At 40.7% G+C, this 24,881-nt stretch overlaps 2 protein-coding genes across 5 annotated transcripts in view; one reads left to right on the top strand and one right to left on the bottom strand.

Moving 5' to 3' along the window:
- The first annotated feature begins 541 nt into the window (after positions 1 to 541).
- TSSC4 (tumor suppressing subtransferable candidate 4) lies at positions 542 to 6,567 on the top strand. 4 transcript variants are annotated; one of them, XM_057372148.1, is made up of 4 exons: positions 542 to 600; positions 969 to 1,098; positions 1,946 to 2,018; positions 3,073 to 6,567. In XM_057372148.1, the coding sequence occupies exon 4, from the start codon at positions 3,161 to 3,163 to the stop codon at positions 4,196 to 4,198; it is 1,038 nt and encodes a 345-aa protein (XP_057228131.1). In that variant the 5' UTR covers positions 542 to 600; positions 969 to 1,098; positions 1,946 to 2,018; positions 3,073 to 3,160; the 3' UTR covers positions 4,199 to 6,567. The 4 variants fall into 4 exon arrangements, with proteins under 4 accessions (XP_057228131.1, XP_057228130.1, XP_057228129.1 ...); XM_057372147.1 differs by having other exon boundaries at positions 546 to 624; XM_057372146.1 differs by lacking the exon at positions 1,946 to 2,018 and having other exon boundaries at positions 546 to 624.
- The window catches only part of TRPM5 (transient receptor potential cation channel subfamily M member 5), a 34,846-nt gene continuing 16,531 nt past the window's right edge, over positions 6,567 to 24,881 (bottom strand). The window contains exons 11-24 of the mRNA XM_057372150.1: positions 24,313 to 24,436; positions 22,709 to 22,854; positions 21,839 to 21,951; positions 20,455 to 20,550; positions 17,936 to 18,194; positions 16,961 to 17,079; positions 16,416 to 16,548; positions 13,817 to 13,991; positions 11,641 to 11,809; positions 10,775 to 10,953; positions 10,220 to 10,352; positions 9,184 to 9,256; positions 8,265 to 8,355; positions 6,567 to 7,257 (exon numbers count right to left, since the gene is read on the bottom strand). Coding sequence (XP_057228133.1) covers positions 7,157 to 7,257; positions 8,265 to 8,355; positions 9,184 to 9,256; positions 10,220 to 10,352; positions 10,775 to 10,953; positions 11,641 to 11,809; positions 13,817 to 13,991; positions 16,416 to 16,548; positions 16,961 to 17,079; positions 17,936 to 18,194; positions 20,455 to 20,550; positions 21,839 to 21,951; positions 22,709 to 22,854; positions 24,313 to 24,436 — 1,911 coding nt within the window. The 3' untranslated portion in view covers positions 6,567 to 7,156. The remainder of the gene's footprint in view (positions 7,258 to 8,264; positions 8,356 to 9,183; positions 9,257 to 10,219; positions 10,353 to 10,774; positions 10,954 to 11,640; positions 11,810 to 13,816; positions 13,992 to 16,415; positions 16,549 to 16,960; positions 17,080 to 17,935; positions 18,195 to 20,454; positions 20,551 to 21,838; positions 21,952 to 22,708; positions 22,855 to 24,312; positions 24,437 to 24,881) is intronic.

Here is a 24,881-nt window from a genome sequence, read left to right as displayed (position 1 = left end):
AATTTTTATTTGGGTGGAGAGTGGTTTTATGCCTCAAGTGACTTGGGGTTTTCTGGTTTGAGAATCAACACGTAAGTATAAAAAAAAAAAAAAAGGAACAAAACAAACCAAACAAAAAACTTCGGATGTGTTCGTGGTGGCCAAGCCCTGCTTTTCCGATTTTTCCGATGAGAACAAAAGCTGTGAGCTGGGTTATTTYCCAGACTGTTGACTGCGGAGGGAGAGGCGATCTCCGCACCCAGCCCTGCACCGACCCCCCCCCCACGGCCCCTCACAGGCTGCGAAATGTCGGCGCCGCGGTGCACCCTGGGAGCTGTAGTCCCGCCGCTCAGCCCCGCTTCGCCCCGCGCTCCGGCACGCAAAATGTCCCCCGCCGAGGGAAGGCGGCCGCCTACAACTCCCAGGAGGCCCGAGAGAGGCGAGGGGCGGCAGGAGGTGCCCGTCCCTTCCGCGCCGCTCTGCCCGCCGGGAGTTGTGGTCCCGCCGCCCCTGTGGCCGGCCCATGGAGGCTGCCAAGGACTCGGTGTCCCGGCGTGCCGCGGGCTGTGGGCGGAGTGCTGGAGGCGGGAAGGCGGGTGAGGCGTGCGGCTGCTGTGCAAGGTGTCGGGGCCGGGGAGTGTCGGGGTACGGGACKCTCCTCTAACATTTCCTCCCCCTCCGTTCCCTTCCCCGGCGACCGGCGCTGTGCGGGTGCTGAGGCCAGCGAGGGGCGCGTGTGGTGCGGGCGGTTCGCAGCCAGCAGCATCCCGGCCTGGGGAGGGTGCTGGGCCCGGGGCAGACGGGCGGCACAGCGGGGGCTGCACCGTGACCTTCCCCCGGCGGGGAGGCCGCTGTTCCCTTCCCAATTCCTCGGCGCGGGGGAGCGCTGTCCCGGGGACTCTGTGGGCTTTGCTGCCGTGCTCTCTGTGCCATGAGAGCAGSCCCGTGGCTGTGGTTTGGGGTGACTGAGGTCTCCGTCCTCCTCACAGGAGGCAGCAGGAAGACGCACAGAACCTGTTCGATCAACACAAGGATGGACGAGCCCACTGGGGACCTTCCCCTCCGGACAGACGTCATTCTTTCCGAGTCGTGCTGTGATCATGTCACCATAACAAACCTGTGAGTGCGTCTGGTGTGCTGTAAAGGCCAGCATGTTTGGCTACTGACGTTTTTAGGGCTAAAACATCTCCTTAGGAGCAGAATTTCTCCTTTCTTTCACTCAGGGTGTAAGTGCCCTCAGACAAGAGATGCCCGTAATGARCACTTTTATTGCCATCTGAAAATAACCGTTTGATTATGCAGTTCAAGGCCTCTTCTGAGTTGTAGTCATTATTCTTCCTGTGTTCCAAAACTAAGCAGAAGACTATCATTTTGAGAAGATTATTTCCCACTAGGGGTTACATGGAGGGCAGTGTTTTCAAAAGCASTTGTCAGATCCTTTTTGTCAAAGACAGCCAGACTTGACGTGGAACACAGCACTCTGTGTGTTGGATTCCTCAGAAGTTTCTCTCTTTTATACTAAGTGAAAATCTGGCCCTAACTCTGAACACAGCCTTTCTTTGAAAATGGAGCTCTGTGCTACCCATGGTCTTAATACTTAGCAGCCTTTAGTATTGGTAATGCATAACTATTATTTTTATCTCTTTTTAGCTCAATTTGATACTGTTTATTTAGTATTGGCTTTCTGCACGTGCAAATTATAGCTTGAATTTTTTTAAAACCTCTCTTCCGTTCTACAGGATGAAGTTGGCAGTGTGAATGTAGAGACTGGGTAAATATAGTGGTGCCTGCCTTATTAGGCTCTGTTGTTCTTCTGCCAAAAATTCAATAATATCTGCTGACTTTTATACACCATGAGTTTGTGTCACATTTAGAACCCAGTTCTGCAGTTTTGGATGATTCAGGGGGAAGGAATTATTTTTAAAACTACATTTCCAGTATCATGATGGAAATGTTTGTTTTCTAGGGTGGAAGTGCTGAGATCTTTGGTGGCTTTAACTGACCCTCAGGAGGGGAAGCTGACTCAGTCTCAAGAGAAAGTGAGTGACTAACAGACTTTCCATGTCTGTTTACTGCATCGGTTCAGAAGAGCCTAAAATTAGGTAGTCAAGCTTCTTCAAACAATATATTATAACTGTTTCCATAATTCACGTGAGTTGAACCAAAATGTGTGTTTGCAAGCTCTGTTTCCAGTTGCCCAGTAASTGGTCGTGTGGTCATTGACCATCTGAGTTCAGCAAGGTTCCCATCAAGGAGGTGGCAGTGTCCAGTATTCCATCTGCTCCTGGAAGTCAGGCTTCAAACCACGCTGTCATTTACCCACTTAAGGGCCAGCTCTTGCAGGCCCGTGTTTGCAGCCTCCCCTCGTTTCCATGTGCAAGCATGGCATTAGTTTTCTTAATCCAGTGGGACTGATTTCTTCAGCTGGCTCATTTTCTGATTTCTGGAATCTAGTAATGACATGAGAGCTTAAAGCCAAAGGAAGGAGTGGAGCTTGTACTTTATGCTACATTAAAGCAGACTTGAAACTGAGGTCCTGATGTTTTTGTGGGTTTTCTGACACTGACCTGGATCAGTGATAGTGTCCTTTATAACAGGCTGAACGTGACGGCTGTTGGGACAGCAGGTACAGGGCTAATGCCATAAAGGATTGTAGTGGCCAAATCAAAGTGTGAGGAATTKGATGTGTTTTTGTGGATTTTTAAAGTATGAATAAACACAGGGTATAATAATCAGGAGTCATTGCTGTCTCTTGAAAGATGTATAAGACAGTTTGGGGGGAATTCAGATTTACACTAGAGCTTTATGTTCATCTTTTAGTAATTGGACCTGCTGTAACCTGTAATGAAGTTTGGTGTGCAGCACTATTTTSAATTACTTCATATTCTTGTATTCAGTCTCATGTAAATCTTTAATTTTAACGTGCATTGATTCCTTAAATAATGTTTTCATTTGAAGCAAAATTGCTTGGGAATCMCAAAAGCCCAGCTAACTGTCATATTGAAGTTATAATTATTTTGCATGACACAGAGTGATGGTCTCATACTTGGCTCTCGTTTCACAGTTAAGTTTTTATGCTCCTTTATATTCTAGGCACTAAACTTGCTGGGCGTTTGGAAAACTGAATTTACAGCTGTTCCTGGGTCTACATCAAAAACCTCAGTGGAGTGACAGCTCGAAGATGGGAGACCAGGAGGCAGGTGAACCCTTTTTGGGGATAGTGGCTGATGGTGCCAGAGACTACGAAGGAGTTCTGCCCTCAGACACRGTGTCACTCAGCGATTCTGACTCTGATGATTTGGGGTTGCCAGGGGAAGCAGAAGTTGATACAATATCTCCCGAGGAGCCATCTGTAGATGAAGGGGATTTCAGAACAGGWGAGACCCCCAGCTCTTCAAACAGTGGTCACAGATCTCCTGTGCAGCCATTCCATCTGAGGGGCATGAGTTCTACATTCTTTCTCCGTAGCCAGAGCATTTTTTATTGCTTGGAAGAGGCAGCCAAGTTGTCTGTGCCCTCRATGCCTGAAGATAATGTTGTTGATGGGAGGTTTAAGCGTCCATTGCCCCCAGCCACAGTTTCAGGTAACGTGATCCCAGAAAACATGGGAAAGCAAGCCAGACCAGTGCAGGCTGCCAAAAGCTCTCCTGCAGTGCCTGACTATGTGGCACACCCAGAGCGCTGGACCAAATACAGCCTGGAGGGAGTTTCAGAGTCCAGTGACAAGACTAACAGGGCAGTGGCCATGGAATTTCTAGGTGGTTTGAAGAAAAGAGGGGAACAACAAAGCTCCGCTTCCCAAGATAGCTACACCCCATCCTTCAACCAGGACCCTTCCAGCTGYGGAGCTGGGAGAATTGTCTTCACCAAACCAGCTAAAAGAGGTTCTGATGGAGTAGAGAAGAAAACATCAACAGGGGAGGTTGGTAAGAAACAGATGAAGACAGATCTGAAAGGAAAATCTCTTAAGAAGACCGATGACTTGAGGGAAGAAGATAAGGTTGAGTTGGGGCACTTGGACAGTGACAGTGGAAAGGCAGCAGAGGAGGAGGAGTGCATGATGGAGGGGGACCAGAACACACAAGATAAACTTAATGCTAGGCTTAGTGGTGCAGGTGAGGAGCCATCACTGGGAGCAGTGGGATTCCACTGCAGTAAGAAGAAGAGCAGGAAAAATTTCCGACCTAAAGTGGATGATGAAGGGGAGGAAGAATCCTGAAGGATGAAGCATATTTGAGATATCCAAGGATTTGTCTTGTTCATTTTTTTTTCTCCTTTTTTTTGTGGTGTGAAAACCATGTGATAGCTTTTTGTCCAACTATGTGCGTCATAGCCACCAAGAACATTTTATATTGTTAGAAATTAAGCTACTAAAATAAACTCCAGACTTTTTGTTTATGAGAAATCCATGGGCATAGGATAGTTGCATCCTGCCAAGAAAGAATAAGGTGTGCTTTGTTTGCATCAGCTGCTCACTGGGTCTTGCTCAGAAGCTGAAGCATCCAAAGAGACAGAAGTGTTAGATAAAAGGCTGCAGGCCTTCCTAGTAACTTCCACTTTTGGAGCAGTTCCCAAATCCTGTGGAATCCTGGAGAAAAGGTGATGAGCTCATTATGTAGAGATTTTTAAACAATGGAAATAAAGCCTAGTCTTCCACTAGATGTGATTTCTCCTGGCCCTGTCACAGGGAGGACAACCCTTTAAAATTTTTGTTTAAAAACATCCCACTTTTGTTGCTATTGAGGGTGAAAGCACAACAGTGCCCCATTTTATGTGATGATCCTTGCACCTTTGTATGTCATTTGCAGGAGGTGCTTCTTCCATACTGATTCTGTGTGTCGATTGGGGTGTTTGTGGGAATGAGATATTTATACCACAACTGGATACTCTTTTGTTCTATGTGATGCAATAAAGTTTTGGTTGTAACTTGATTTCATCTCTGAAAGATGTTGACTAATGCAGCTGAAGGAGTTTTAACATATACTTTGTTTGATTTAAAAATTCTTGAAAATCTTTTAGGGTCTTACTCTAAGTTTACTATCTTGTTAACTTTTCCCTCAAGTCTTACAGATTATAAACCTCACACTTCTAACATTTTCAGTCATTTTACAGTATATAATCCCCTCATAGGATGAGTCATACAATGAATCACATTGTAAGGAATGTGAAATACAGTAAGTCTTTTTCACAATTTTAGTAAATTTAATAAGTAGGGTTGAAAGATTAAATTCTTTGAAAGGTTAAATTATTTGAAACTCAAATTAGTTCAGGTCAGTTTGAACTGACTTTTTTTTTTTTTTGGCCTTCTAAATTAACCAGTCCCAAGGGTAGTATTTRTAACTGTGTAGTGAAAGATTAATTCTTAAATATTTCTGACATTTASCTTGCTCAAACTTGGAAGGGTATTTGAGGGTGTGACGTCCTCTGGAGGGTCCATCTTAACCATAATTGACTGGTAGGCCAGGGCTTTGTGTTTGAACAGATGCATCATTTGGCAGAAGAAGCAGAWAATGTAAAAGGAGCAGTTGTGCTCCATCTTTTGAAATTCACCTTTTAATTTTAAGAGCAGAATGTGTTTTCTTGTAAGTGTGCAGTTGCATGCACGTTAACTAATGGTTTATTGGAAAACACATTRGTTGTTCCAGTACATGTGAGTGGGACATAGCAAGTCCAAATGAAAAGGTTTTGGGTTCTAGTGGATAACTGTACCCAAGAACCTGAGAATTTGGGTTCGCAATGGAAATARTAGCCATTTCAAAGTGGAAGCTGCTGAGAAGAGCAGAGTGTGCTGGTTGTGAGATGTCTGTTATTTTTAAACAAAAAAAAAAATGCAGCTCAATACAAACTTATTGGGTTTATAACTTCTGCTTGCCCAGGGTGAGGAACAGGTAGGACCACCACAATTCCATCACAGCTAATGGAGTCACGGGCCTAGGATACAACTGAGTAAAATGGACAAATGCCTTCTTTATGAAGCCCTCATAACAAGATTAGTATCTATTAATAAAAGGCTCATTTTTGTCAGAGCTGAGATTTATTTTTTTTTTCCACCTATGGTAACAGAAAGCTTTTGTGCAATCTACAATCACATTGCATAGAGACAATATTATATGTGTGAGGAAATGCAGTTGAAGCTTATCAGTGTAAGACACAGCCCAATACTTCCCCCTTCTGATGCTGTTTATATTATTCCAGAGAAATTTCCCCTCAGAGGATGGTATTGGTATTTTAGTGSTGTATCTTTTCTTGCAAAATTCTAATAAAGCCAGCAAGCTTTTGCATGCTAAAAATGTTCAAGCCARTTTAAGTAATGGAAAAATCCACAAACAGCCCAGATTCCTAGTTTGCAAGACAATTCTTGGTACACATTCTTGTTTTAAAGTCTCTTAAGTGATTWTTTTTCTCCCACAGACCTTTCAGAAAGAAAAGTTAMATTAAATCAGATGCCTAGGTGTGGAGGAGGCATTGGTTGTGGTATGCTACATGGAGGCAAACTGGCAGCAACTGTGACGGGGCATGGGCACAGCAAAAGGCAGGGGATTGCACTTTGGGGTTGAGTGAGGAGCTTAAGAAAGAATAAMAATAATAATAACAACAGCAAAGGAATACCTCACAGGAGCGGTGTGGGAAGAGAAGCTGGTGACTGCAATTGTTTGAGAGTTTTAAGAACTCCAGGAACTGTATGGATTGTAGTGGCTCTGTATTCAGGCCCTTTCCTGTGGAAACTATTTCTTGATTTCCTTTCTAAGCAGCTCAGGAGTACAAGCTTGATTTCTTGGCCAAGGAAGGAGCTTGGTTTTTAAGTGCGTAAATGATCACCCTTCCAAAGGGAGACTCCCTTGAACAGAGAATTGTGGAATTTGGCAGTGAGGATGGTGGATTGAGGGTGTGGTATCTGGAGAACAAATCATATTTAGAAAATAAGGTGGTAGAGTCACCCTGAAAGAGAAAGCTTTTAATGGTGTTTGTGGAATGGGTTTGAGAAACCATCAAGTGCTATAGGAGCAGCAGGAAAGAAAGCCCAAGAAATTGAAGGAGAAAGACCAAGAAATCCTCAGCACTGATGGTACTTAGCATGAAGAGAGAGCTTGCCCTTAGGTTTTAATGAGACTAGGATTTTACTTCTACCGCAATTCAGTAGGACAAAAGGTTTAATGTGAAGAAAGAGAATAAAATTTTAATTATCAATGTATCCGATGTCAGTGTCAAATGGATCTGCACGGTCTTCTCTTTCACTTCTCTTTGGCAAAGGTGCTTCTGTGGTGGCATTCTTCACACCTAATAGGATTGTAAAACTAATGTGCTCATTTAAAAGCCTTAGGACAAGAGGCACATTGTAGTAATAGCTTTAAAAATTKGAAAATGCTGAAAAAAGAGACGCTGTAGATTGTATTACTTTGCATTTGCTCAGTAAATGATAAACAGTTATATTTTTCACCTATTTAAATGTCTGATTTTTATGCAGTTACAGTATTAAAATGTTTGGGGAGCCTGCTAYTGGATGGGCTTTCTTATTGGAATACTGGTAATGAAGCAACTCAAAAATGCTTTGTAAACTTCTGACAGAATTAAGTAAAGGTTGAGGTTAGCTCAAATCTGAGTGACATGAGATTTTGTCTTGTCATGACTTTGTTGAGTTTTCCAACTATTTCTTTTTTCCATTTTGTATATATATGCTCAGTTTGTGGGTTTTGGAGGGTATTTTGTGTACTAGGTAGCAATAGGTAAATATTGAGATAGGTCATTAAGAAAGATRTCCAGAATCTATTGTCTTGGATGTCCTGCAGTGGCTGAGAAATGGTTTGTTCCTGTCTCTAATGTTTTAAACTCCAAACAGTGGAGCCCTGAGACATAGGGGAAGATGCTTAACTGACAGAAATAGCTGCAGCTCTGAAAGCTGATGGATTTTGTTGATTAATACAGAGTAGGAGACTTGCTCAAAATTGATTTTTAATGATTCTTGTTATGCATTTTAAATATTTTGTTAATACTTCAGTAGGACTATCTCACAGACTCACTGTGAGAGCCACTCCTCTGTGGCAAATAGATACTTGTTGACGTGCTTCACTTAGGTGAGATTATTCTACAGTCCTTGCCCCAAAGCTTTTAAGTGTATTTTGCAAAAGGTAATTTTTTCATTCTGAAGAATATTCTGTTCCTTATTTATATTCCTCTAGTTATCTTCTTATGTAGATTGCCAATCTCTTTTTTTTCACCTTGCATTTTTGTAACTACCTTGTTGAATTGTATAAATTACCTTTTCCATGATTGTTTTCAATACTTACATATATAGTTTGGAGCTGGTTGAGTGCACAAGAGGTTGGTTTTGGTAAAAACCTCTGCCACGGAGGAGATAACAGCTGTACAGTAGCAAATCTACAAAATAGGTAGTGATTAAACATCTGCCCTATGTGAGTATATTGTGCATTACCTCAAGCTGACACAAATTTACTAAAGCATTCCTTGTGTGTGTCTGTTGGACCTGTGTAGCTTGACTGTTTTCAGGAAGCCATAAAATGGATAAGAAGGAGGCAGGAAACTGTAGCAGGAGTATTAAGATAAAGAAATTCAGCAAGACCAAAATTATACTGGGGAGTCCTAGAGATAAAGAAAACAATAAGAGTTTGCTACGTAGCAGGTGGTAAAGCATTTTCAGACTGTGTAACTACTGTTGTTTGTTTATATTTCAAGGGTTTGTCATCAAAAGCCCAAGACAGAGTTTCCTGCTATTATTTGGATTTCATAATTGTATGCTAGAGACTTCCCTTTGAGATGTTGGTACCTGGCATCTTAAGAAAATTAGAAAAACTGATGTACAAGAAGGGTAGGTCAGATCAGATAGMGTTGAGTATTTTCCAACATGACAGTTTAAAAAAAAGAAAAATTAGGAGAAGGACAAGAATGSAAGGGGGGGAGATGAGGCGTTTCGTTCCAGAAGCATCCTTAACTGAGGAAGTAAACACTTCTCAAGCAGACTAGCAAAGAGCAAGAAATGTTGTATTCCCTTTTCTCCTTTCTACAGGAGTTCAGAAATGTTTCTTTACATATGTATATCACCAGACAGCAATAAGGAAAGTGAAAGCGTAATACAAATCCCTTTTTCTTTCCTTTTATCCCTATGTAGGGTCTGTTAAACCACCATTAAATGAGAGAAATGCGGTGAAATCCTAAAGCTGATATAAGTGCCTAGAAAATATTACTTACCTGGGCTTCCAGAGCTTTGAACCGTTTTTCTTGTTCTTTCAATCCACTAAAATACTTGGACAAATTATCCACCCTGTGGAAACAAAGCGAACACCTTGAGCAAARAGGAGAGGCCTCAGAAGAAATTGTAAAACACAAAATCCTATATAACTTTACTACAGCCGTGGCTTCTCACTGCAGTTCTTTGCTGCTCAGACATCCCACAGCCCCCTAAAAGTTTTGTCCTTTGGAGGTGTTCCCAGAAGTATTTTTTKGACAGAGCAGCATCTCTGGAACACTCTCATGCACCTGTTGAGAGTGAGTCCTTTGACTCACAAAGGACAGATCAAGGCCACCATTCAACTCCTMGTGAAGWAACYTTCACACCCATTGTGCTCCTATTTGAAAACTGTTTTATTGTAAGAGGAAACAGCTGGAACRGGTGTTAAAAGCTTCTTTAACCAGTGCTTTACTGTCTTAGATGTTTCAGTTCTCCCTGCATGTAACTACTTTGTGTCTCACTTAAAGGCTTAAACCTCTGAATAATAATTTAGGATTTATTCTTTAGCAGACTAAATCAATTTAAGTGACATTCCTAGTAGGGAGATGAGAAGTACACAAATGGAGACTCAGTCCCATGCCATAAAGTCATAAGTATTTGTTCTTCTGCATCTGTGGCTAGTTCAGGGTATCTTAAACTTCCATTCAATAGAYGGTGTTGTACTCCTACAGGAAATCAAATTATATGTGCTGTAGTATAGCAAACAAACTGGTTTTCCACTGTTTACTTCATGAATAAGATTTTCATTGAGCTCGGCCATAGATTTGGCTAGAACTTGCAGGTCTATTATTGTACGTATGTCAAGAAGTATGTACAAAACACAAAAACTCCTAACACTGTAGTGATGCTGGCCTCTCATATTTTTTCATGGACTATGTATTTCCTAACTGCATTCCATATGGATCCTTTATATAAGATTTACAGGCACTGCAATGCTGAATTCATTGAAAGCTTAAGACTTGCAAGTTACTCTTACTGTGGGTCAGAATAACATACTTATTAGATGTGGCCTTCAGCCTTTCTTCATTGCTTTCTTTCTTTTCTTGCTCAAGGTTTATGAGATAATGTTCTTTTTGCACCGACTCCCATGTTATGATTTTTTGATCTAGGCCCACTGGAAGATCTCTTTCTGTAGGAAAAATGAGAATKATATTTTACCCCCTTTTTCTGATACTACTAGTGAAACACTGATRTGCTAAAAGAAGGTTGTTTTAGGGTTAATAATTGCTAAAATTTGGGAGCAAATGAAATAACTTTGTTAAACYTATCAGTTGTTAAATCTTCAGAAATCAAATCCCTTTAACCCATTTTATATTGCCACCTTTGTTGCAGTAACTATGATGCGTCAAGAAATGCACTGTGAGAAACCATTTATGGYATACAATATAAACTTTAATTTTTCATTTGTACCCTCCTGGCACTCTTCGTTAAAAATAAATTGTGACTCTTGGCTTAAGGAAATGCCGCTTGCTCTTCTGTTTTGTGAATTCACCGTGTCCTAGGAGAGAGTCAGGCTCTGCAGTTGCTACATCACATTTGTTAACAACTCACCCAGGTGTTTTTTCTTGTGCTCCATTTTGTTGAAGAGTCTTCTGAGAACCAGAGTTATGTGGTTGATAATGATAAATGGTGGTGCTAAGGCAGGCCGGCTGTGATATTCCACAATCAAGTTGTAGCGCTGCACTTTCCAGAAGATGTCTGTATTGCCCTGGACAACTTGAAAAGTGTAACTGTAATGGGGAGGGAATAAAATTATGTAACTCTCTTCACCASAGCAAGCTAAAGATGAATATTACAACATTTAGTCCTGTATTTATTTTTAAAAGGGAGCAGCAAGCTCAGCAAGCAGTGTTAAATTAATCTAAGGTTGTGCAAATTCTTAGATATTACAATAATTACAGTTGCAGTCTTCAAATTTTAAAAGATACATTTGTTTTGTTTTGTTTKGKKTKKGTTTTTTTTTTTACAGAAAGGTAATTCTACTTTGCTCAGAGAAGATCAGCAAGCATGCTACATCAGTTCTTCAAGCAAATGAATCATTATTAGCTGTGTTGTCAACAAGCATTTCCCTGATGTGCAGATCATACACAAAGTCTGCCAAGTTTATGGCTGCTGTGCACCTGCAGATTTGTGATGCAGCACAGCCAGGGACCCAGACACTTCTCTGCATATTTAATTGAAATTTTAGCAGTAAAAGAGGCTTTTTTTCTCCTTCTCTCCAATGTGACTAGATTAAGGATGATGAGAGCTTAAGAGCTATACGATCACGGAGTTCTGCCTATCAATCTCCAAGTAATATTGATTAGGACAATTACAAGCATATTCCAGAATGAATAGCCAGCAGTGAGGCAGTGAATGTTGGCATCCAGATAAAACTTTGCAGCCTCTATCCATTTCCTTAGTGAAATCACTCTTACCTGAACATAGCAATGAGGAGGTTCATGAGGAGGACGTTTGTGACGAGTAGGAAGATGACCAGCAGGAGTATGATGAGCCAGTTGGCATAGCTGTTAGGGCAGGAGGGTGTGTTCTCCTGCAGAACCTGCAGGGGATTAAATGTGCAGTTCCTGGGGTATGTCCGTGATGCTGCGAAGGAAGATGGAGAAAGAAAAGAATAGTTACGGCAGATCCTAATGCCATGTTTCTTTCTTTATTTTTGTGAAAATGCAATCGTGTTGTTACATGAAAGGACATTGCACTGTCAGGCAGGGCATCTGCAGCCCTAGGATACTGCAGCCCTCCACAATTTGGCTTCACGTTTACTGGCAAGATGGTTGTTACAGTTGGTTTTTTACTGAAGTTCATCAAAAAGGGATTGTATGGAGAGAACTGTATCCTTTTTAGACTAATTTTGAGTTCTCACAGTCAAACCACCTCTGGGTTTGTGTTCCCCCWCATTCTTGTGTCCTCATGCGGGCATGTGGGTTAGAGGAGAAAAGCTGGGAATGGGGTTCCTCATTCTAAATTCAAAGTGCTTTGTGTATCTGAGCTTGCATTCGAGGTTAGGAAGAACATCTGGCTCTACTGCATCAGACTAGAGGTCTAGTGCTGTATTCTGGCTCCAGCTATGAATTAAACCCACAAGTTTMGGGAAGCATAATGAYAKCTACTTTCTTTTTTTCCTTCWTTTYTTTYCCTAATAATCSTTTTCCCCAGTGCCACAGATAATCCCCTGGTTACATTCATTAGCACACGTGATTATATCAGAGCTCACCACACTGGGATTGCTTTCACCAAGGGTTATCCCTTATACTCATCTACACTCAATTCATTTGATGATTCAGCACTCATGAGGCTCCTCTGCCTCTCTTAGGTGTCAGTTTCTGTCTTTGCTACCGATGATATGGTTCTGTCAGCAAATTTTGTCCTCCTCATTACCCCCCTCCCTTTCCGTACACTTCATAAAGATGTTAAACAGAATAAGCCCCAGAGGGCTCTAGGACAAATGAATCCCTTCTGGAAATTGCCCATGTAATTGGTTCTTTTTTTTTCTGTTTCTTTTAACCAGTTATTTATCCAAGTGAGGACACCCACTGGAGTTTCACAGTGTGGAGACAAACACACCTTTCTAGGGAATGCTACATCTGACCTTTTGGCAAATGAGTTGAGTCCTATTCCAGAAATATGTGCTTTTTTCCAATTACTTTAATGGAAATAAGGGTGACTGATTGTGTTGTGCATGCTTACACCAYAGGCATTTTAAATCAACATGAATCACACCTCTCTCTCATGTCATTCAGGCTTTTTTGGCTTTTCTAAGACATGTTTTTTCTTATTAAGCAGAGTAAACATTAAAGAATGCTTACTGGTTTGCTTCTGTCTATAGCAGTTTTTGGGKTTTTTTTTTTATTCCATTTGTGTTACTCCAAGTTTGAATCCTGCTTCATTATTGCCAATGACATTGAGCACAATTTTTTACGGCTAAATGCTGTGGTACTACTTCAGACTTCTTTGGGCTATGACCTAGTCTGTATTTTACCTGCTTACCTATGAGAAATGTTGCCTTTGAACTTTTATGTCTAGTTATTTCTGTGTCTTCTGTGATTATTTTTATGTTGTTTTGTTTGCAATGCTGCACATAAGCAATTACTGCCTTTATTTGATTTGGGCAGCTTTATCTCCAGAGTAAAYAAAAGCTCTAGATGAATGTTTATTCTAAAACATAAGTGTTTGCTTATGGGCAGAGCAGTAGTGCTTTCACACTGTCTCATTAAGCTACYGCCAAAATGTGTGGAGGTGCTGTTATTTATTATTTGAGTTTACACAGGGTTATCTGGGTCTGGGTTACACTGAACGGAAATGGATCAAAGTGTAGGAAGGTGTGCCAGCCTTTTAGACTGCAAATCCTTGTGTGAATATTTCTGAGAGCTTGTCTAAATAGGGCCAGCCCTTATGCCCTAATGTAACTCCACAGCATCCATTATCTCTTTGCAAATACACTACTGGTGTGATAGCAGTGTGTAAGCTTTGGCCCATTAGGATAAAGATTTAAAAAACAGCATTTTAAAAGGACAATACTTGGAAGGAATTCCATGCTCTCATTACAAGTGTGCATTCAAAACCGGCCAAGTTGRGGGAAAGAAATTTCCTCACTGTCTATTTCATCCAGTGGAATCTGGCCAAATATCTGAAGGTAGGGACGATAAAGAACCCTTCTGAATATCCATTCCACTCGGCTGTCATCGGGATGAAGCAGAGCTTGAGTTGTCACACCATAGGCAATGAGCCACACGCTCAAGAAAAATAGGAAGAAGAAAACATCCTTCATCTGCAAAAGAGAGGGGGAGGGGAGAAAGGGAGGAGCAGTGACTGTGAGAGCATAGTCAAGGAACAGTAGTCTTTCTGTATGAATATGGCTCAAATAATTCTATTTCTTTACAAGCTTGTTTAGGTTAAAGGAGGTGGGATAGGATATAGTTCCATGCACAGAATTCCTAGCCTGACCTTGCTGGTACCATATTGTCCTTGGCCTGTAGTAAGCATTCTTCTTTGATAGCTCATTTAGATAAAGGCACAKTTTAAATTAAAATCTTGCTTCCCAATCATCAAACATTTAAAAATGAAACACATTTTATCTCCTAAGTGATTGTCATTGTACCTTTTTAGTGCATATTTTCTGTGTGATATCTCAGTACCATGGACTGCTTTACTGTGAATTACAAGAGTTSTGCTGCAGCAGAGAATCCTGCTGGCAGTCAGTGCTCATTGATGAATACTGACCCACTGATACAGCAGGCACTGAAGGCTGCAAGGATCAGGTTGCTTCTGTCTTCAGTTTTCAAGCTAAGTGATGCAACTGAAGGATTGTTTTCGGGGCTTCCTGCTTTTAAACATTGTGTTTCTCTACAGAAGCAGAAGTAATTGAATCCTAAAACACTTACTTAAAAAAAAAAAGTAAATCTAATATGCATTTCAAGTGCAATAATTTTTCCCTGGTGGAAGAGGAACACTTCATCCTCTCCCCATCTAATCTGACAGAGTTCATTAGGGACTGTAGATTCATTTCAATTAGGTTATTGGATTGTACAGTTACCCAAAAGCATAGGCATTTCAGACCTTCAGGATGTTACTTGGAGTTCTGAAAAGCAACATCATCTCTAAGCCAGGCAAGGCAGAGTTGATGTCTGACTTTGATCCATCTGTTTTGTTTTTCTGGATGATCTAAAATTTAGGAATGCTGCAGGGCTGTAATGGTATCATAATGATGGGAGAGCACTGACAAGTCTGGAAATACTTTTTTCCAATCTACGATCTCTCTGGAAATGAGTATTGTTCTGGAAAAGAGCATGGTTCTGACATTGTTCTGGCATTTTAGCAGTTACCAGASCTGTTTCAGCAATTCTGTAGCAAGGTTATAAAGGAGAAAGACAGTAAGAGACCATCTGGGATTGTTTCTCTGTTTAAGTAAGGGAGATGGTGTTGTTTGAGCCCTGCTAAACCTTTCAAGCASGTTTCATTCATTCACAATTCCTTCATTTGATGCAAGGTTCAACCCTGAGCCACCAAAGCCAAGGCATGATGTTGKCTTGGGTGGGGGGAAGATGAAAGCTCCCACGTTAGGGATTTTGTCTAGGCTGGTGTTTATTCCCTTCTTTTCATCTTCCCATTCCTCGTGTTATCTTGCAGGACTTCAGGTGCCTGCAGAGTGGGCAGACAGTGCTTGTTCAAGGCCCTGGTTTAGCTTGGCCTGCAGCAAAGGAAGGGTTAGGAGCTGCACATCTGACTTGTTCTCCTACAGTAGAAGTCTGCTAATGCYGTAAGCTAGATAATGAACAAGAACAAATATTTATTTGCCATTTACTCTTCTGCTATTCCAACCAAATGTCATGTTAGAGTTCCAGTTATTGCATTTGTAGACAAATCCAAATAGCTTGGTAGTTATGTTTATTCAATGTATAGGCTTGTTTGGACTGTAGAGCTTTTACTGAGTTCTGCTGTGAGTCACAAATCAAATATTTGTAGATTCTGTAGTAGTACTTACAATTAGATGAACTCTATTAATCAGTTAGCGTGAGCTAATTGACCCTAGAGGATTAACATGCCTAAATAAAAAGCYATTTTGATATACCAATGCATACCCAAGCACAGCAACTGTAATCCCAGTGTCTCATTTCCTGCAGGAGAGCGATAATAAACAAAAGTGTTTTATCAACATCTTCCAACATCTGCTTGCAGAGTATTGATAGTTTTCATTGTAACTTGGAGCTAAAAAGTACAAGTAAGAATAACTTCTGTACAGAACTTGTAACTATCCTTTTTCACAGATTTTTTTCCYCACAGTTGTTGCAAAAACCATAATTTGTTTCCCCAAGTCATTCATTGGAAGCCTTGCCCTTCTGTACGTGGCCTGTCCTCTGCCTCAGGTCTTTGGATGCACACAGCTTAGGAAGTAGGAGGAACAGCAGTAAGGCAAAGACTGCTCTTCCTTTGCCAAATCTGAGGATAAATTATTAGATGAGGTACAAGGATTAGTAAATTGGGACCCACTTATTGCACTATAGAGCTCTTTGAAAGGATCCGTTTCAAACATTGCATTTTATAATAAAACACAGGAATATGCAAAATGGAATATGCAAAGCTTCAAGAATGCAAAAAAAAAAAAAATGCAGGTTATAAAGTTAATTCCTTTCTAAAGATAAGATTTCCTAGTCTTCTTAGAAGGCACAAGTATCTTAGAGAGATGCACACTTACCATCCTTTCCACAATTATGATCTTTGGTCCAAGTTGTTTGTGAATTGCAAAAATATGTATAAGTCTGAGTGTAAACACCATAAAATCAATRGCAAGTATTGTACGGCCAGCTTGAAAAGTTGAGTTCAGCATCCTGCAGGACACAAGGAATGAAGTATCAGTTCTCAGCAAGTACTGCTACTGTCTGCACAGTGATGAGAATAGCTAAAAGATGGAGGAACACTGTTTTCTCTCTCTTGGTTTTTATTAGCAAACAAAACAAAACAAAAGCTGCCTTGAGTAAAAGGATTTTCTGAAAACAAACAAAAAAAGCAGAGCTTTTCAGTACATGGATTTGGATATATCARTATGTCTTTTTGTGGTCTCTGGAGCAACTTCCATGATTTCCACAGAATCTTACAGGCTTCTATTGCAGAAACATGACTCAAAGCTTGTAAAAATGAATGTTACAGCCTGTCCTCTCATGCATGTGAGACTCAGCTGTCAGCTGATGTAAATAGCCCTTGCTGCTGATGCTGACCACCTCACATGGAACAAATACATACCTGCAGGTTACCCCAATTATGAAGAGAAAGATGGCCACCATATCACATTTATTCCAGTTATCCTCCACRTACAGTTTAAATTTTTTCATTAGATTTGTGTCTTCATCTGTATAGAAACTCTGAAAAAGAGAAATAATCAGTGGTGTTGATCTCTTTCCACTTTTGCCATTTCCTTCTGGCTTTTAGCATAATACCTACTTCCATTTTCATTGCAAAGAGCAAAACCAAATTCCTAGTGCAATAATGAAAATAGAAAAGCTTGAAAACMTAAGCTTAGTTTGCTGTCTTAAAATGCAAAAGTTGAATAAAAAGGAAAAAAAAACCCTCTTTATTTTTGTAGTATTTGCCTGTCAGTCTTCATGTTTTACAGATTATAATGAAATGTTCTTTGATCCAGGTATTTTCCATGTCCTCCTCTGGTTATTATGGCCTTGCTGCRTAATTTCAAATAAATTGTAACAAACTTCCCTCTCTCTTTTACTCAAATAATGAACACCTATTGGTTCTTCCAGAGTAAATGATTGCAACTCCTTTTTTTTTGTGTCTAAAGAGAGGAGCTTTGTGCACCTACAGTTGGCAACATACTTGCACCACTGTTATTATTTCAGTTTTTAAACTGAGGACATTCCAAAAACAGTAATGGGAGTCTAATGGAGARGGGGTTTGGGGATTGGTGGTTTTGTTTGGTTGACTTTTTTTTTTAAGAAAAACAAACCCAACAGAGATCTGCTAATATTTTGAGTTGAAAAGTATTTTAGGAAAATCCACAAATAATCAGAATTCATTTACTTGTGTTTTTTTAAATTGTCCCTAGTGGGGAAGAATCTCCTAAAAGGATGTAGAGATTTCTGCTGTGTTCCTGTGCCCCTGACACTTGAAATCTTCAGGCTTGTATAGTTGTACAGATGATAAATCTATTGAAAATATTGCTGCAAGTTTTGCTGTGTTGTYACTAAGCTGATGCAGGTTACTCACCTGTCGGATCTCTTCCAAGACAAGGGTAAACACCCAGAAGTAGAGCACAATTTCTTTAACAGATGGACCCTGAGGTGGAGGTGGTTTAAAGTCCAGTAAAAGGACATAAGTAAATAGAAAGAGGAAAGCAAAGTACATTATAACGTTCCCCATAAACACAGTTACGGGGGCACTCCAGAATTTTCTCCACCGGGTAAACACGAATGAAGCCCATGCTGTGTWTGCAGAAGGGTTCTGTTTTTCCAATGTGTCATTTCCTCTGCAAACCAAAAAGAATATAGGCTTGGTGACAATCTCCTAAAATTAGTTCATGGGAATAGGCTCAGTATTATTCTATATAAAGCTTCTTGTGAGATAGTAACAGGCAGATGCTGGGGCTGGCCAAGGGGAAAGGCTGYAGAACTCAGAGCAATCACATTACCATAGCAGAAATATTTCAAAGCCAAAGGAAGGTTTTGAAAAACAAAGTCACATCAGAATTATGTGCAATTATGTGTAAATTTTTGTTTTTTCAGTTCTGTTGTATTAATGTTATTTGCAACTTCATTGTGTTCCTGCATGGAGTGCAATGCACAAAGAGAGGGGGAAGGGTAATTGCTCTTTATAGACCTAAATARTAGGAAAGAAAGGAAAATGGCCAATGAATTTTGTGAGTCAGATCTTAATGATTTTGTCTCTAAAATTTTCTTGCAGTGTTTGCCTGCAGAAGTTCTTGTTGCTGTGACTTTAAACCTCTGTCCCAGTCTCTAAGTGCTGGATCACACTAAGCCTGTGTTTCTTGACTATCCTGGAGGGAATCTGACGGACCTGCTAAAGAATACCTCAGTCCTTTGCAGAACTGGCATCTTGCCCTTTATGATTAAATTAGAGCAAGGTGCAAAAAAGGCAATATAGGAGCCTTTTAGCAAAAAGAGTTGTCCTCATAAATTATGTACGAAGGCAGTCTTTGAGTGTTGTGYAAGTACTTTGGTAGCTGAAGGGAAATTTGACCTGTACATCTACAGCTGTTTTGCTCTGTTTTGGAACATGAAGTGGTATCTATTGGCAATGGAAATAATCCTGTGCAGAAAATGCAAGTTTGATAGCAATTTGATCTTTGTGTGAGGATTTGTTTCCACATAAAACGCTCTTCTGTGTAAGCTCCGGGTGTTATTGGATCTTTAATTTTGTGATTTTGACTCTGAGAAGTGTGATCTCCAGCAAAAGATGTGCACACTAGGGTATGTTTTCAATTCCACCTCTCAGAAAATAAACAGTGGCTCTTCATTGCTTTTTAATTTCCTCTGACAATCTTGCTAATTATTAAATACATTTGTTACAAGGAAAAATTCTCTTCCAAGCCAATCTTTTCTATATGCCTGATCCTGTACTGCCTCTCAATTTATGACATCGTAAGGTACATTCCCATGGTAACAGGCTAATATAAACAGATAATTGCAGCTTTACTGTAASATGCTGGGATAGATCTGGGAGGGAGAGAGCCTCTTTGTTAAAATAAATTGCTGGGATAATAGCAATTGGAACGTGCAATGTAATGACCAAACCATGCTGCACTCCGGATATGGAAGTGCTTTATGATGCTGCTTATGAATAGGTCCCAGGAGGCAGATGCTTTTACACCTCTTTTATTGGTTATGGAGGTAGAGAGAAGAACTAATGATTTTCTCAAATATACCGGCAGTTAAATGCCAGAGGTAAAAACAGAACCTAATAATTCTGACTTGGTCCAGGACTTCATACTGCAGCTGATGCTTCCTCTACACCAYATTTCTGAAGTTCTTTTTAAATCATGTAAAAGCTAAGTGGCTATTTAGTACTATTTAGCCATTAGGAAGGCTTTGTGCCCATCAAAAGCCTACTTATCCTGATCTAAGTCCTTGTGGTATCCTGGGTTTTGGTGTGGTAGAGGTATAGGGGGATTCTGTTCTGAATCACAGACCTATGACTGACCATGAGCAGCTGACAAAACCTTTGTGCTCAGTTTCCCATTTGTGTGATGCTTCCTCTAACTCATAAGGTTCCTCAGGGCTTATCTTTCAAAACAGAAATTAAAAGCATGAGAAAGTGACTTAATATAGAATTCCCTGGTACTGATGGGTGCAAGTACACCTTAATAGGAAATAATGCAGTGATGTAAGGTTTTGTTGAAAACCTTTTTTCTGCTCAGCTCAGTGATGTGATAACTTCCTAAAATCCAATGTGTGTTGGTCATCATGAGCTGATGGGAATGTCAGGAAATGCTGTTTGATTCCCACATACATCCCTGGTTCTGTAGAAATTACCTGCTCAGAAGAAGTAAAGTGGTGTCTCCTTAAAGCAATGCTATATCACTGTTTATTTCCTATACTCCTTTCAGAGAGCAACAAGAGCAGTAATCAGAGGGCACAACACTTCCTGAGGAGTAATGACTTTTTCAGTCCTTCAGCTGCTCCTTAGATCATTAACAGGTCACTAATCCACAAGAAGTGTCCTTTGACTGTTGTCCTAAAAGGTGCATTAGCCAATGGTTTTAAACTTACCTATCTCCTTCCTTGGAGATAAACAGAGTCCTCTCTGAATCCAAACTGTCCATCTCTCTAAATGGCTCTGGCTCATTCTTTAATTGGCTTTCCTCACTGTAAGGAAATAAACTCATTAGTTGAAAGATGCTTAGCCATTTTTCACTACTAAATTGSCATTGATACAGAACTGCCAGCATGTGCTTATCTTGGACCTGCTCTGCTGGGGAGCCATCAAATAATAATTGTTGGGTTTTGTCTCTACAAGTTCTGTTTATTTTAAAGAGGAGGCTGAAATCACCCAAAAGGTTCAGAGAAGTGATAGTTGGCATGCTTCACAAAAATGGAGCAGGATGCTCTATTTCCTCAAATTACTTATGATTTGAGCAAAAATGAACCCCTYAGTCAGTCTTAGAAGTTAATAGCCCAATGCTCCATTCCTAGGTACTCTTAGTAGCAATTAAGAGGGGAATGCCAGAAGCAGTAGAGAACGTGACAATCCTTGCATTTCCAGGGAAAGGAGGCAAAAAATCGGAAATTTGGAAAGGATCACTTTGATTATGTATAATAATTTTAAACCTTTCCATGAAAACTTTGCCAAAATATCACATTAAATGCATTTGTGAATCTGGCAGCCAGAAGGTCATTTTTTAGTGATACAAGCAGAAGGAAAATCTTAAGTCAGAACAGGCTAACAAGTTTTCCTCTTGCTTTCTATGTTGTTTAAGAGTTAAGAAACATGTATTTCATATGACGTATACGTCATTTCATATTGCCAATTCTGATGGTTTGTATGCATTCTATGGATATTATGGAAGTTTTCTGAAAGTTTCAGATCCTGAATTTTTATGACCATCTGAGCAGCTTGGCTGCTCTTTTTTTCTTTTCTGATTTTTAAAATTTATTTAGTTGATTAGTTTTTGTGGTGTGGGGTGTTTTGTTTTGTTGGGGTTTTTGTGTATGGGATGTTTTTCAAGAAAACCGAMGGTTGTAAGCCATTTAATTTGAAAATTTTAATTTATATTGATTGACTGATAATTTAATGTCAAYCTGAGGTTTGAGCCGGGCATCTCCAAATCTAGAAACAAGTGGTGTACAGCTGGAGATATTCTACACATTGCTGTGTAGAATCTGGAGCTGACAGAATTCAGGCAGGATTTTCTGTGCACTGTGCAAAACAGAATGATTCCTGTGAAACTGGGGCATTGACCCTGGATGAGAACAGGCACTAGCACAAGACACACAAATCACTCAGCCCAATGGAAAACTGATTTGGTTAGGTGATATTAGGTAATGTTACTGTTTTAATCACTTCCGGGAGAAATTTTGTGTCTGAATGTTTTTTATGGCTTATTTTTCATCGCTTACTTATTTATCTCTTGCACCCAAAGGGTTATGTTTATACCTGAATGATATTAAATTTGTGTAGATTAGGAAAGGACACCAGTATCCACAGATTAACTTGAGGATYTGTGTGCTTGTCGACATGTCTCCCCACCATATTTTTGTCAGGAAGGCCTGAAAGTTGAGAAAAGAAGAGATGGCTGTAATATCACAAAAACACATCTGCAGATGAAGTGCACCTGTGTTTGGTGACTCCTAAGACAGTGAATGCTCTGGGAACCTCCCACCTTCAGAGCAAACAGGTTCTCTGTGTGTYCTTCTGCAGATGTTGAGTATGAAAAGAGTTATTCAGAGACCAGGGGAAAGAACAGCAAGTCAAATGGAATTAAGCAACATCTGTAGCACAAAGGAAGYCCAAGTCAGACCCTGGGAGCTAAAAGCAGCATCACTCTTAATTTAGCTTTGTGTATGCAGAGAGAACTCAGGTTTGTGAGAGCAAAGCTGAACAGTAATTTAATTTAACTTTTATCAGCGAGCTCTCTCTTGAATCTGAATAAGAAGTTACCTCACATCTTGGAGCAGCTTCATTATGCCCCTGGCAGATTTATAGTGCTTTTCTGATGCTCCTCCGTGAGCAAGGAAGGAACAAAAAGCAAAAAGCACACGATGGATTAAAGGCTAAACCTTCTCCTCAGCACGCTGGTCTGTGTGCCAGCTGGATGAGAGGATGGGGAAAGGGAAAAYTGTGCTGCTTTGGCAAGGACATGGTCTGATGTCCTCTTTGTTGCTAGGGAGAGAGAAGAGTCCCTTTTCTGAAGAATGGCCCTTAGGGGAATACATTTCATGGGGTTATTCAGTCCCTGCTCAGCTTCTGCTCAGAGCTATCCTCTCCTGTGTCCAACTTACGGCCCTGGGGGCATGTAAAACTTACCTGGACACCGTCATGTGCAAAGAAAGACTTTGCATCTGCTTCTGTGGCCAGCTGAAGGCACGTGGTTTTGCTCCAGTACTGATTTTTCCTCACCAACAGAGCAAACGCTCTCTCCTCACTGTTGTGGTAGCATTCACTAAACAGTTCTGCCACGTGAAGGAAACAGACAAAAAATGTATCTCTTGGGTGATCTTACACTTTGAAAGCTGAGTTGTCATGCTGTCCTCACTCTCCTGAGCAGACTAAATAAGACAAGCAGCTCAGCTTTGTCTTGTAGAAAACAAATCCTTCATTTTAAGAGAGAGCTACTTGACATGAAATAATATTAGACTTGATGGAGTGTTTTGGCATAGTTGTTTCCAGAGAAACTGGTCCTAGAGCTTAGAAACAAGGATAAATTTAAACAATACGAAAAAAATCCAGATCTTCTCATTAGACRAGATCTGACTTCTAGTGAATGTTTCATTCTACTGATTCACTTCATTATTTCAGTACCTTTCTTAAGCCAGCCTGCACCTTGTTAGTCTGTGAGGCCTGGAGAAAGGATCAAGTGCACTTAAAATAAGATGATATACAGACATCTTTTCTAGTTGATGTGGTATTYATCATTCTTAAAGAAAGTTTGCTTCACGTAATATTGACAGTGTTATCTGGGCCRGAAATTAAAGCTGAGGATCTGATCTAAAACTTATCAAAGTCAAGGGGCAGACTTCTGTGTATTGGCTTAGGACCCATAATTCCATTACTAAATTACTTGAGCCCTGTGATTATTTGAGAACCTGATTTTCAATTTTTRTAAATAATAATGGTCCTGTGAGAAAAAGGGAAAACGTGATCCATGTATAGATAATGTCACAATGCCTGCATGCGCTTTCAGCTGCCTGATGAACTCCCTCTAAAGAGAGAAGAGTCCCTGTGTTTGTTGCCATGTGGGGATGTTTTAAAGCACTCTCCTCACAGCAGTGAAGGTGTGGATTGGACTGAAGTCACATCAGCAGAGAAGTTTGTGTGCAGACATCTATTTCTGAACCAAGCAAAGGGGAGGGGGTTCAGCATTCCAGCACTGCGGATGCTGGATCTGACTGCTGGAGGGAGGGGTGGCTTGTCTGCTGCAAAACCAGCCMGAGCCTCGCTGCAGTTTGCAGTGCGCTTGGCCCTCTTCTGGGTGAGGTAATCTCAAATTATTTTTAGCAGCAATGACGACACTTAAAACTTGTTGCTCTAGTGGCCCTTACAGAGCAAGCTTGATATTGCAGGAAAAGCAGGCTGCTGCGAGCCTGGAAGTGTTTTGGTTATTCTATCTTCCAATCACTGTAACACACCTTGTACTGAGATCAGACAATTAAAATACCAACAAGCAGCRGGAGAGTATCCATGCATCCCAGGGGGCCGGTCTTGGAACACAGATTTTTCCARAATGAGTGGGTTTTAAATCTTTCCAGTGTATCTGAATGTTTGGGACTGCCTKTGCTGCAAAACTGTTAAATTATTCATGGTGGCTGACCTTTTACAACTGAAACAGTATTTTTTTTTTCACTTGCTTGCCTTCCAATGGCAGTTCGTTCTTAAATTTTCAATGCCATTCAAAAAGTGCCATTACTTACCCACAGCGAGCTGCTCATAGTTGGCCTCTTTCATTACACAGGCTGCTTTGCTCTCTGTTTCCAGGCGGGACATCTCTTTAAGGATCTTACAGGCTGCCAGAGCTGAAGCTACACCCTCCTGACCCTGGGGAATTGAAAGGGGGGTGCTGTTGTCACCTGAACGGGGGAGGACTCCACTATGCAACAAATCTGACAGAAAAAAAAAAAAATTCACGCACGTCTTCCCTTTCAGGAAAAACCTTCCCTCAAATACAGATTTGGAAGTCCAAAATGGTGATCAAAATGACAATTTTGATGATATTTGAGAATTAAAACCAGGTTGGACAGGGCTTTGAGCAAACTGATCTAGTGAGGGGTGGCCCTGCCCATCGCAGGGGGGTTGGAACCGGATGATCTTTAAGGTTCCTTCCAACCCAAACYATGATTCTTTATGGGTATTTCTTGTGCCTTGTAAGGGTGAAGGCTTCTGGGTCCAGGCTCTTATAGGGACTTGATTTGGGGTAGCAGATGAAAAGGGAATGAAGTGCTCTGGAAATGCAGCAGCACGGTCTCACTGAACACGGCTGAGG

The sequence above is a fragment of the Malurus melanocephalus genome, unplaced genomic scaffold (assembly GCF_030028575.1).
Source record: "Malurus melanocephalus ecotype Western Australia unplaced genomic scaffold, MMel_1.1 scaffold_165, whole genome shotgun sequence".
Taxonomy (NCBI): Eukaryota; Metazoa; Chordata; class Aves; order Passeriformes; family Maluridae; genus Malurus; species Malurus melanocephalus.
Note: the sequence above shows the minus strand (reverse complement) of the source record. Positions and strands in the feature narration are given on the sequence as shown.